At 32.6% G+C, this 12,902-nt stretch overlaps 1 protein-coding gene across 1 annotated transcript; it reads left to right on the forward strand.

The window, feature by feature from the left end:
- The first annotated feature begins 2,912 nt into the window (after positions 1-2,912).
- Positions 2,913-8,921, forward strand: LOC106471563 (ATPase ASNA1 homolog). Its single transcript, XM_013932167.2, has 2 exons — positions 2,913-4,103; positions 8,909-8,921. Exon 1 carries the CDS (start codon positions 3,023-3,025, stop codon positions 4,028-4,030), a length of 1,008 nt encoding a protein of 335 aa, XP_013787621.1. The 5' UTR covers positions 2,913-3,022; the 3' UTR covers positions 4,031-4,103; positions 8,909-8,921.
- The last annotated feature ends 3,981 nt before the right edge of the window (positions 8,922-12,902 follow it).

The following is a 12,902-nucleotide window of genomic DNA, read 5'->3' on the forward strand; positions in this document are numbered from 1 at the left end:
TTTTCTTTTTTTAACACAAATACGTTTTAATATACACACGCAACAATACAATTTACAATAACAGTTATTACAAACAGTTACTATAAACGATGATTTATAAATAAAAGTTTCACAAATTTACAAGCAATATAAAGTCTTCTTTCTGGTTTGGAACTTCCTTAATATCTTATCGAGGGTTCACGATGAGCGAGTTAATTTCGAGTTGACGTAGGCACAATTCACTTAACAGGGAGCTAGCTAGCCCTGTAGTCTTCACTGTTCATACTCCTATTAGAGATTTCGTTTCCACCAATGACGTTAGGTAATGTTTTCGTAAAAGTATTAATGTCCGATGTGAATCCACTGAAGTTAAATGGTTTGTAATGTTCGAAATTTATAAATATTCCTGGTCACATATCTGAAGTTTTCCGATTGATAAGCGTTATAACAATCACAATTATAGCTTCCGAAGTTTATAGCACACTGACTATAGCGAACTAATGGTAATAATAGATACTATTTTCTTTTTTTTGGCGCGTCGCGTTGGTTATATTTATAGGCGTGTGGGGGCATTCTAGAAATTTCAGCTTTAGGTAACAATACTGTGTTACATTTAAGCGTTTACGTATATATATATATATATTGCTGATTCTTACTCTTGAGAATCTTCTACAACTTTGGAGAATAGGCAAGAGTTTTGCAATATATATTTAACACTATAAGCTACGCATGTTTTAAAATGTAAACTTAATCTAAACAAATGTTGATATTAAAATAAATATAAAATTTACGACAGCGGAGGTCACATGACGCTAGTAACACGTCATATTCTCGAAGCTTCATGAATCCTCGGGAGGTTACTAGACTTCGGTATTCTTTTATATGTAAGACGGTCAAGACGTGACGGCAAGAATGTAATGAATGTGTAATTGAACTGCGGACAGAGAGAGAGACATATTGTTGAGTCGAACACGCGAGGCGTTCGTTGTGAATTATAGCGTGACTGTGAAAATTAAATGTATTGCAAAGTTGTATTCAGAAAGAATAAACCAGTTTTATTTAAGAAAGGCCTTGTGTCGCTAAAGTTTCATCAGAAAGAATTTTTACGGAAAATTAACTAACGAACGGAGACGTAACAATAATAACAAATTCGTTACAGCCTATGTTTACAGTCACGCTTTCTGCACAACACTAAAATAAAAATCAACTTACTTGTACGAAATAACTCAGTATGAGCTTTCAATAACACTGATCCAAATACATAAACACACTGACTGATTCACTCTACCAGTTAGAAAACAACTCTACCTTCTTGATGCTTCGCTGGAAGCTTACTTTCAAATGACTGGATCACCCTTATTTGTAACCTAATCCTTATCCAGATATTCCAGAAAGCTTCTTGTTCAATAATGTTCACAAATATTCTAGGACTAACGATATCTTGACGTGATGCGCTCTCTAGCTAATATCTGAATCATAAAATTAAAAATAGAGCTTATAATATTATTTAGCTTTGATAGATAAACAAACACATAACTCAACGAATAATTGACTGTTTGTTCGTTGAATTTTGCGCAAAGCATTTCGAGGGCTATCTGCGCTAGCCGTTCTTAATTTTGAAATGACAGACTGGAGAGAAGATAGCTAGTCAACATCACCCACTAACAACTCTTGTACTACTTTTAAAAAAAACGAATAATGGTTTTGGAAATTCTGTTACGTTATACTAATGATGTCGATACTGTTTTAAACATTGAATAAAAAGAAATTCACTTTTAATTTGTACGTTTTGAGTGGATATTGGATAATAATGTTTAACCCGTTTATAAACTAAGTGTACTTGAGCAGGGTCCCCGAAAGTGTTTTGTTTCAAGAGTAAATAAAACCAATATTAAGAGCACCAAATATTTTTATTTCTTGCTTTTGAAGTTCATGTGTCATTATGGTTTGTAGCGTACAGAGTGCATACTTATTCTAGTGATTCATGGCATGTCCTTTATGTGACGTCATTTTAGTGTCTACTGACAGACAACACATTACTTAAAACAGGAGATCCCCCCAGGCGGCCTTCGGCTCCATTTCGGGGAAATAAAGAGATCCTTCATCTCACTGAACGTTGTTATGCTTTAGTTTCTATATTAACTAGATTGTCATATTACAGGGACTTATATAACTTTAATAGATCGAAGCTAATATTTTAAATATTATAGATGAATTATAAAATGTTCCTAAGAGTTTAAAAAATAAAATATGCTTATAAAGATATATCCTGTATTAATAATGGCTGGAGACGGCTTGAATGGGTAATGAAGAAAAACTTTAATATAAGTTTAACATAACAGCAAATGCACAACGTTTCGACAAGGTTTTGTCATCATCACAGTATGATATTAAATGTAAAGATATTGATTGTGATTATGAAAGGAATAATTTAAAAAATTGAATTTAAATAAGTTTATATATATATATATATATATTTATTTACAGTTTAATACGTAGCATTTTGTATTAATATTTTCAAAATTGTTATTGTTGTTTTAATGCCAGACTACAAAATAAGCTTTTTGCACTCTCTCCACCGTAGAGAATCGAACAATAGATTTTAACATTGCAAGTCTGTAAACTTACCGCTGACTTACCAAGGGAATATTTTGGACCAAACAGATAAATACATATTAGCAAACGTGTCTGATGTGCTAAAAATGAGCATCAAAACTCTTAGGAATTTCGTTTTTACAGCCATATGAAACATTTTTCACAATATATAATTAACGTTTTTTATCACAGTATGATATTAAATGTAAAGATATTGATTGTAATTATGAAAGGAATAATTTTAAAAAATTGAATTTAAATAAGTTTATATATATAAATTTACAGTTTAATACGTAGCATTTTGTTACTAGTCTGCTTGTTTGGTGGCGTCTCAATATTTAGTGTTAGGCTTAAGAGAGTAAAGCTGAGAAACGCGAGGCTTATTTTCCACTACGTTTTCTCATAAAGTATTCGCGTTGTAACATCAGTTCATTTATTTCTTAACATAATGGCTGATTGTGAAATGTTACCATTAGAAGCCTCAGTTAAAAATGTGTTAGAGCAAACATCTTTGAAATGGGTTTTTGTGGGTGGTAAAGGTGGTGTAGGTAAAACCACGTGTAGTTGTAGTCTTGCTATTCAGCTTTCAGCCGTGAGGGAAAGTGTTTTAATTATATCGACAGATCCCGCCCATAATATTTCTGACGCTTTCGACCAAAAATTTTCAAAGATTCCAACCCTTGTAAAAGGTTTTGACAATTTGTTCGCAATGGAAATTGATCCTAATATGGGAGTGTCTGAACTTCCAGATGAATATTTTGAAGATGATGATCCTATGCGAGTTGGAAAAAACATGATGCAAGAGTTGTTAGGAGCTTTTCCAGGAATTGATGAAGCTATGAGCTATGCGGAAGTCATGAAACTTGTAAAAAGTATGAACTTTTCAGTCGTCATATTTGACACGGCCCCAACTGGACATACCCTACGTTTATTATCATTCCCACAAGTAGTGGAGAAGAGTCTTGGAAAACTAATTCGCCTGAAATCTCATCTTAGTCCTTTCATATCTCAGGTAGCATCAGTTTTTGGTTTGCAGGATGTCACTGCAGATGTAATGTCCTCAAAAGTTGAAGAAATGCTCCCAGTTATTCAGCAGGTGAACAAACAGTTTCGGGACCCAGAACAAACAACATTTGTATGTGTTTGTATTGCTGAGTTTCTTTCACTCTACGAAACTGAGCGTCTGGTACAGGAACTGACAAAGTGTGGGATTGATACTCATAATATTATTGTAAACCAACTTTTGTTCCCTCAACAGGGAGAAGCACCATGCCGCATGTGTGTAGCTCGGTATAAGCTCCAGTCGAAATATCTGGAACAGATTGCTGATCTGTATGAGGACTTTCATGTTACAAAACTTCCTCTACTTGACCATGAGGTTCGGGGAACAGCTGAGGTCAAGGAATTCTCGAAGCTTTTAGTTGAACCATATTGCCCCAAAGTCTGCATAAAATAAACCCTTTTTTTTCCTTTCTTTGAAATATATGTAAGAAAGTTTGCAACTACATGTTATTATCTAATTAAGCACAGTTAAATTTATATAAACTTAGTTTGAAATGTTAAATCCTTGTATTCCAAGACCAACTTTTTTATTGTTATCTATTATAATGTATTAATAATATATATATACAAGTTATCATTATTTAAGGGGTTTTTGGTTTGTCCTGTTACTGTGTTCTGTACAGTACATTTACTTCATGTGTGTAACCCAGTAGTGAAAGCCTGAAACATTAAAACAGACTTGCATAGAAAAATGTTATCACACAATTGGTTTATCCTATAATGAACACAATGTGGTTCGAAACATTTGTAAGTATATTAACACATACAGTACGATATCTTTCAGAAGGTATATTTTATTTTAAAACCATCCGTAAGATGTTCTGGAATAATTAAAGTAAGCACATAAATATGTGCTGTAGGGAAAATAAAGTACATCACAACAATGGTTATGTAGAGAAAGTATGGCAGCACGTTTTTTTTCCCCTCATTTCTGAGTAGTTAAACTTGTGAAAATTATATAATGTGTATTTATAATCTGGAGTGAAATAACAATATGTATAAAACCAATAGTGCTTAAAACATTATTTAAACAAAATGAAACTTGTATGTTTGCACTTGTATAAAACTAAAACCAATTACATATTTCTTTGTGTTACATCGGGAAGGTTTTGGAGTAAAGTTTTTTTTTTATATTTAGTTAGACTACTTTTTAATTTAAATGTTTTGAATGAACATAAAGACAGTTAGTAGGCAGTATTAGTTTTAATTATTGTTTTGCATACCAAAATACGGGACTCGTTGAGTAATAAAAAAAACAAACAAGCTATCTAGAATAAAACGTTCACAATGTTGAAGACTTGTTTTTATTAAGTGCTAAAAAACAGTTTGTGATTATATTGGGTCTGTTGCTTGTAAACAATGAAGATGTAAGGCAAATTTTTGGGAATAAATAGTGTTTCTGAATTTTTTATTTGTATTTATTACTAAATAAGATTATTCATCCGAGTCACGCAAAGAAACTGAATTTGATTAACTTTGTATTTTTAATATACATGAAGTGTTTATCAAAAAAGAGTAACCATTGGTTCACACATAATTTAAGACTTATCATTTTAGGAAAAATTTCATAATTTTATAGTTTTTTTAATGTAGTGTTATATAAAAAAGATGGCCCAGCATGGCCAGGTGGTTAGGTCGCTCGACTCGCAATCTGAGGGTCGCGGGTTCGAATCCCTGTCCCACCAAACATGCTCGCCCTTTCAGTCGTGGGGGGCCTTATTAAGTGACGGTCTATTCCCTTATTCGTTGGTAAAAGAGTAGCCCAAGAGTGGGCGGTGGGTGGTGATGACTAGCTGCCTTCCCTCTAGTCTTACACTGCTAAATTTTCAATTATTTGTTTCTGTTTTCTTCTCAATTCTGAACAATACTTAAAGATCATTTAAAGAGAAACAACTTAAAGAATTAAGTAACCTGGAGTTTTTAGCCATGGCTCATAGAATGAATTTTTTCTTTTTTTACAAGTACAAACTGTTAGGTTGTAGCTCCGCCATCTCTTGTCTGATTTGAGATCTAATTACAGTTTTGTACTTAGGAGGTCAAACTCTTTCGATTGATGTAGTTGACCGTGTCCAAGGTCTCGTAGATTAATTTACTCTAATCCTGCCTTAAATAATTTCAATTTGAGGGTGTGCTGGTAGAGATCCTGATGAGTAACTATATCAAATCGGGTATACGTGCACCCCACACTTGGTATTGCTTGAGCAAAAAAATATAGCTAATAAAAAGGTGTATAGATTAATTTACTCTAATCCTGCGTAAAAGAATTTCAAGTGCTGTGGCTATTGAGTATTTTCTCTTGTTTTTTTAAATAAATTAAATTATTTTGTATAAGTATTTGTGTATTTTTGTGTAAAGATAAATTAAACTTTTTATGATTTGATGTCATAACTTATGCAACAGAAATAAAACATGCGGACATTAAGGGACCATGTGATCGTTCAACATCATCTCTCAAAAAGAAAAGTTAAATTCACTTTTTGTTATTTGGATAAACTTTGACATCAATCTTAAACCTTTGTAACATTTGGCTTTCACTAGTGTGATGTTAACTCATTCCATAAACTATTCACCCTGTTAGAACAATAAAACTGCCTTAACTGGGGCTTAGCCCATCTTTTTCAAATTTTGCACTCTCCTCGTGTTGTCTTCAGAATACGGTACAAAGAGATCAAAGGCTCTAATCCCATTAATCTCTCAGATAATCCCATGCTTTTCAATAAGATCATCTCTTACCCTTTTCTTGAGAGAAAGTAAATTTAGAGATTTTAACCTATTCTATAAGATAACCCTTCCTTCCCAGAATTATTCTAGTAACCCTCCACTTAACTCTTTCTACAAAATAAATATTCTTTCATAGATAAAGAGACCAAAACTGTACACAGACTCCAAATGTTGTCTAATTAGTGAATAATATATACGAAAATTACCAATTTTTAAACTTGTAATCAATACATCTATAAGTATAACCTAACAATATTCTATTAGTTTGACTGCTAGCAGTACCTCAGTGGCTTGAGTAGTTTAGGTACAGTCATGGCAGTATCCTTTTTTTTTCAGTAACTGTATTGAGTGGGTTTTATTAGACTTGCAATTCAAATTATTATGGTCAATCCTGAATAATTACTGGGCACACACTACAAATAATAGTCGTTTGTCAACTATTTGTACAAATTACCAGTTGATTCAAGTCATTCTGTAGTACTCAACATCCTTACTACATCTTGAAAAACCCTGAGGGTTTACTGTCATTAGCAGACTTTATAAATAATGTAGCTATCAATATTATTACTGTAAATAAGAAAAAGTACTTCGGTTTAACAAGATTTCACAAATATCTTTTTCACTTTCTCTCAGTCAGCCACCATTCAGTTAACTAATCTTTCTCTATCTCTTGCTGATGTAATTTCATTAGATAAATTTTTGTGTGGTGCATTATCAAAAAGTTTTTAAAAGTTGAACCATGCCAAATCTGTGCCATCTTCCAGTTAATAAGTAACATTCTTGAAAAAAAGATGATGTTATAAAACAAGATTCCCCATTGGTGAATTCATAATATCATACTTCACTAAATAATTTTGTAAAGCTTTTTATACGATGTTTAGAATTTTTTTCACTACATAAGTAAGATAACTGGCCTTTAAAAATACGAGTAACTTTAGAGAGTTCAGGCTCCTGAACATTGTCTATTGACCTACCAAAAAAAAAAAAAGAGTGACTTTCTTATCCGACCTTTGATCTCCTTTAAAGTTATAGTAAAAAACCGTCTGATCCTCGTACTTTATTTTTACTCTACCAGTTATTTTTACTTACTATCAATAACGGTAATATTCTTATTGATTCCAATACTTTCCATGGAATGATGAGAGTCAGGAATATTGCTAACATCCTCTTGTAACAAGGATTTTAAGTCATTTTCCAAATACACTAATGAAATTATTGTCTGATGGCCTTCAAAATTGGTTTTCTGAAAATTAAAATTTCATTTTATATGTGTGGTTCGTTGTTCTAAATTTCAGTATTTTAGAAATGTATGTAGTATTTTTGCTTCTTGGCCATTGACAAAATCCAGTAAAATATTACTTGTAGTTCAGTCCTTCGTAACATAGAGTAACAGATTAAACCTACAGCTTGAACCTTCACAACGTACAGTAACCGACTGAACCTACAGCTTCAACCTTCACAACATACAGTAACAGATTAAATCTACAGCTTGGACCTTCACAACATACAGTAACAGATTAAACCTACAGCTTCAACCTTCATAACATACAGTAACAGATTAAACCTACAGCTTGAACCTTCATAACATACAGTAACAGATTAAACCTACAGCTTGAACCTTCATAACATAGAGTAACAGATTAAATCTACAGCTTGGACCTTCACAACATACAGTAACATATTAAATCTACAGCTTGAACCTTCATAACATACAGTAACAGATTAAACCTACAACTCCAACCTTCATAACATACAGTAACCGATTAAACCTACAGCTTCAACCTTCACAACATACAGTAACATATTAAATCTACAGCTCCAACCTTCATAACATACAGTAACCGATTAAACCTACAGCTTCAACCTTCACAACATACAGTAACATATTAAATCTACAGCTTGGACCTTCACAACATACAGTAACAGATTAAACCTACAGCTCCAACCTTCACAACATACAGTAACAGATTAAACCTACAGCTTCAACCTTCACAACATACAGTAACATATTAAATCTACAGCTTGGACCTTCACAACATACAGTAACAGATTAAACCTACAGCTTCAACCTTCATAACATACAGTAACAGATTAAACCTACAGCTTGGACCTTCACAACATACGGTAACATATTAAATCTACAGCTTGGACCTTCACAACATACAGTAACATATTAAACCTACAGCTTCAACCTTCATAACATACAGTAACAGGTTAAACCTTGATACTTGAGTAGGTTAAACCTAAAATTTGAACTTTCACAACATACATGTAGTTTAGTTCATAATAAAATACAGTAACATATTTAACCTACAATTTGAACCATTATACCAAAAAGTAACATATCTGCAGCTTAGTTTTTAACAACCTAACTGTATCTATTTATTTATTTTATCAACTCATCATTAATTTTTAATTAAATCTAGTATTTAAGACAAGTCTGGCAGATTTAAACATAAACTTGCTATTATTCTAATGTTAGTTGTATCAAGAACAAGTTGTATGAGTTCAGGACTGAAGTTGAAATGGAAGATTATGATGTTTTCGTAAGCTATGTATTCAGTGTTTTGATTTAGAGGTTAGCTAAAAGGTGCATGACTTTAAGATCAAGAAACTTTGAGAAATATATAGACATCAGTGCATTAGTTATGAATATGAGCAAACAATTAATTCAATGATTCTGAGTTCCTTGAAATATTGAATGAGGAGTTATCAGTGTGTGAATGATCAAGAGAAGATTAATAAAATAAATCTAGTCAGGGTAAGAGTTATTGTTTTTGTAAGCTAGTCAGTAATATTACATTTGTTATCAATGAAAGAAATTTATATTAAATGTTATTAGTGAACCAGGTCTACTGTATTTTCTGTTAAAATATTTTATGTTTGAAGTTAGGCCTACAGGTGAAAGTCGCTGTAGCAGACATTAAAGAAGAAATAAATTAATTTCTTTTTAGTAGTTGGACTGGATCCTTGATTATTTTTTACCAAACAATCCAAAAGCACCTGCCCAACAATAGAACTCATTACAACAATGTAATTGGAATAACTGAAACTTGTTGAATGTTTAGAATTGGAAGAATTTAGAAATCCCAGGTTGCAAATTATTTAATAGTGATAGAAATTTTGAAAAAAGGGTGTGGGGGTGGATCTTTATTAAAGGGAAGAACTGCATCCTGTTGTGAATTAAACATAGAGTGGTGGTGAAGAGGTTGAATCTGTAAGGGTTACAATCAAAGGTTTCAAGGGTAGGATGTTTTTATGTGGAAATTGTAGGCTAAATGATCAGATAGATGAAGCTAATGGGAATCTGTATAATGAGATCATAGTTGTTACTAACGAGAATTTTGACGTTATGATTATGGGAGACTTTAACTTTAGACACACCGAATGAGATTTTGTTGAATGAAATAGTGATGGAGAAAGATTTCTTGAAGTTAATTAGGATGTTTTTCTATACCAACAAGGGGGAAATTTATGTAGAAGTGATCATTGCATAATTAGACTTGATGTTTTGCTACACCTTGAGATAAAAAAATGAAATTTTAATTCTTATTTTTAGAACAAATATGGGAATTTTAAAAAAAAAGAAGCTACTTTTAATCAAGATAGGCATATTCCGATAAATGGAAAAAAGATTGACAGAGGAAATCAAACCTAATTTGTTTAATAAAGATGTAAACAAGAAAGTCGGTGATAAATGTCATAAATTTAAGAGGTTTAAACTGACAGATAAAGCTGAAGATTTTCAGAATAATAGGAAGGGTAAAGATTTGGTTTAAAAAAAGTAAGAAGAACAAAAGGACTTGTGAGAAACAGCTGGATGATGATGTTAAAAATAAACATGATTTTTGTAAGTGTGTTAAAGGTAAGCAGAATATTAAAATAAGGATTGCATAGGCCCTTGAAAGACAATGAGGCAAAGTTTTTGCTTAAGACTCTGAGTTTGCTGAGGTTATAAATGTTTCTTTCACTTCTGTTTGTACAAGGGAATATATGAACAATATTTCTATTCTATTACTTTCTTCTTGAACCTCTTTTCATTTTCTATGCATTTCTTCTGATTTTGTTTTGACAATTTCAAATTTCAATTACTCTCACTCTTTAACATCATGTCACCAACTTCCAAATTGAAATTTGGTCAAAGTTTTATTTCTTTTTGGGCTAGGCATTGCCTGGTGGTTAGAGCACCCAACTCACAAACTGCAGGTCACAGGTTTAAATCCCCATCAGCAAACATGCTCGTCCTTTCAGCTATGGGAGCATTATAATGTAACAGTCAATCTCACTATTTGTTGGTAAAAGATAAGTTCAAGACTTGGTAGTGGGTGGTGTTGGCTAGCTTCCTTCCCTCTAGCCTATAACTGGTGAATTAGAAATGGCTAGTGCAGGTTGCCCTCTAGTAGCTTCGTGTAAAATTGAATACAAACCAAACCTATTTTATTTTCCCCCAAAATAATACCCCACTTCTGATACCAAGTTTGTATTGCTGTTCTTTTGTTGTTGGGTGATATTAAATCATTTGGTTAAAATAATTCAAAGTCCAGTCCACATAAACTATAATGAAGCTTGTTAAAAAATTACAACTAACATAAAACAACTCATCTTACTTGTAAAAACTAACTCAATAAGCATGGTAGCAAATGCAAATTAAATCCTTCATGAAAATACACTGAGTAATTCAACCATCTTGAAAAAACTCTATTTTCAAATAACTCTCAATCTTAATTGCTATCTCGTATTTATAACCTAGCTTCAAATGTGCAAGAAGAACATGATGTCAATACAGAATGTTCTAGACGTTCTATGTTTTCTAGCCAACAAATAAATTAAAACGTTAAAAGATATAGCTTACAACAACAATTAATATTACCATCAATCAAATCCTCAGCAGCTACCCACTATCATACTGTTTATATACATGAATTTATAATGAGTTTATGTATATATTCATATGTCAGAAAAGCCGTTAAGTTCATTTTCTTCGAGCTGCCTGTGGTTTTTCGTTCTACGCTAGGAGATACCTGTTACGCCCATGGAAGTATTGCATTTATACTTCAAATTGTGCAAGAATTCCGACAGCAGTGTCCTTTAATGGTAGTTCAGGTGATATCTCGAGGTTACAGCTATATTTAAACTCAACTATACTTAAATGAGAATGACCAGTTACATGGATTGTCCTAGATTCTCTGGGCAGATATGATGTTTCTTAGGAAATACGGAACTTACATTTAGACATTTGGAAACACAATATTGAAGAACAAACTGTTTAAAGTGAGAATCCAGTAAAAGGGACAACTCATCATTATACAAGATCAAGTACATACATTTTTTTTTTGATATCAGTAAACATTGTTTCTATTTGGACATTACCTTGTGTCCAGTATGATGGCAATATCTTTCTTTCTCAGACTTATTTATTCTCAAACTAAGCATTATTCTGTGATAACTATTCTGATCAGATCTCCTGTTATTCAAGCATACCTATCCCATTGCTCTTAAATAAATTCAGTTTTACACAAATGTATCTCACTACCAAAAAATAAAAGAAAGAGATTTGCACATCTAATCTTAATAGCCTTTATAACCCTAGGAAATATATTATCAGATCCTGATAGATTATCTATTTTTATTCTATAAATGTTTATTTTGACTACTAAAGTATTGATATCTATAAGCTTCAGGCTAGTCCCTGTATTTCCCATTTGGGGGCATTGTCTCCTTGGTGAGTTGTTGATTCTTCACAGTCTCGGGTATAATGGCCAGATTTCCCACAACTATAACATTTTTTTTTCTGGTAGCCTATGGGAGGAGTTCTTATTCCCTACAAGCCTTAGTCTGTAGTTTTTTAGCAATATGTCCTTTCAAGTTACACTTGAAACATTTTCCTTCCATTTTGTGTCACTAGTTGCATAATTGGTCCTTCTAGTTCTTATAAGCTGTTGTCAGCAGAAGATGATGATAATCCCATAACTTTGAAATGCTGTCTTTAGTTATTTATCTGCTACCTTAATAGATTCTAGTTCTATTGCCAACTGTGAATCTTCTTTAATGATGTGCCTCTCCTTTGCTTTAACCTAATTCTCATATACTCATCTGTTATGATGTCTATAAATTGATAACATGCAAGTGGTTCCATTATTTCACAAGGAATGTCTGCATAAAGTAAGTGGACGAGTCTTTCTAAACTTCTGTAAGTTTGGCTAGTGTCTCTTCTTTCCTCTGTATTCTATTCCAGAACTTTATTCTGAATACTACTTTCTGGTGTGACTCTTCAAGCCTGTTAGATAAAGCAACTACCAACACATGGTAGTCATTGTGGCTGTCAGCTGGAAGATTGCTTAATGTTGTAAAATCTGATTATTTTAGATAGACAGCACAATGGATAGCTTATTGTTCACTATTCCACCCATTTACTCTTGAAAGGATTTCAAACTGAGACCAGTATGATTCCCATGGTTCATTTCAGTCACAGTCTATCTATTGGTTTCTCTTGATCTGGGCATCCAAATTTTGGAACTGGATTTTCATTGCTGGTGTAGCCCAGG

This window comes from Limulus polyphemus, unplaced genomic scaffold, assembly GCF_000517525.1.
Source record: "Limulus polyphemus unplaced genomic scaffold, Limulus_polyphemus-2.1.2 Scaffold4699, whole genome shotgun sequence".
NCBI classification, from domain to species: domain Eukaryota; kingdom Metazoa; phylum Arthropoda; class Merostomata; order Xiphosura; family Limulidae; genus Limulus; species Limulus polyphemus.

Excerpts from the sequence above, each read along its gene's own strand:
- LOC106471563 (XM_013932167.2), top strand. The coding sequence starts at position 3,023 with ATGGCTGATTGTGAAATGTTACCATTAGAAGCCTCAGTTAAAAATGTG.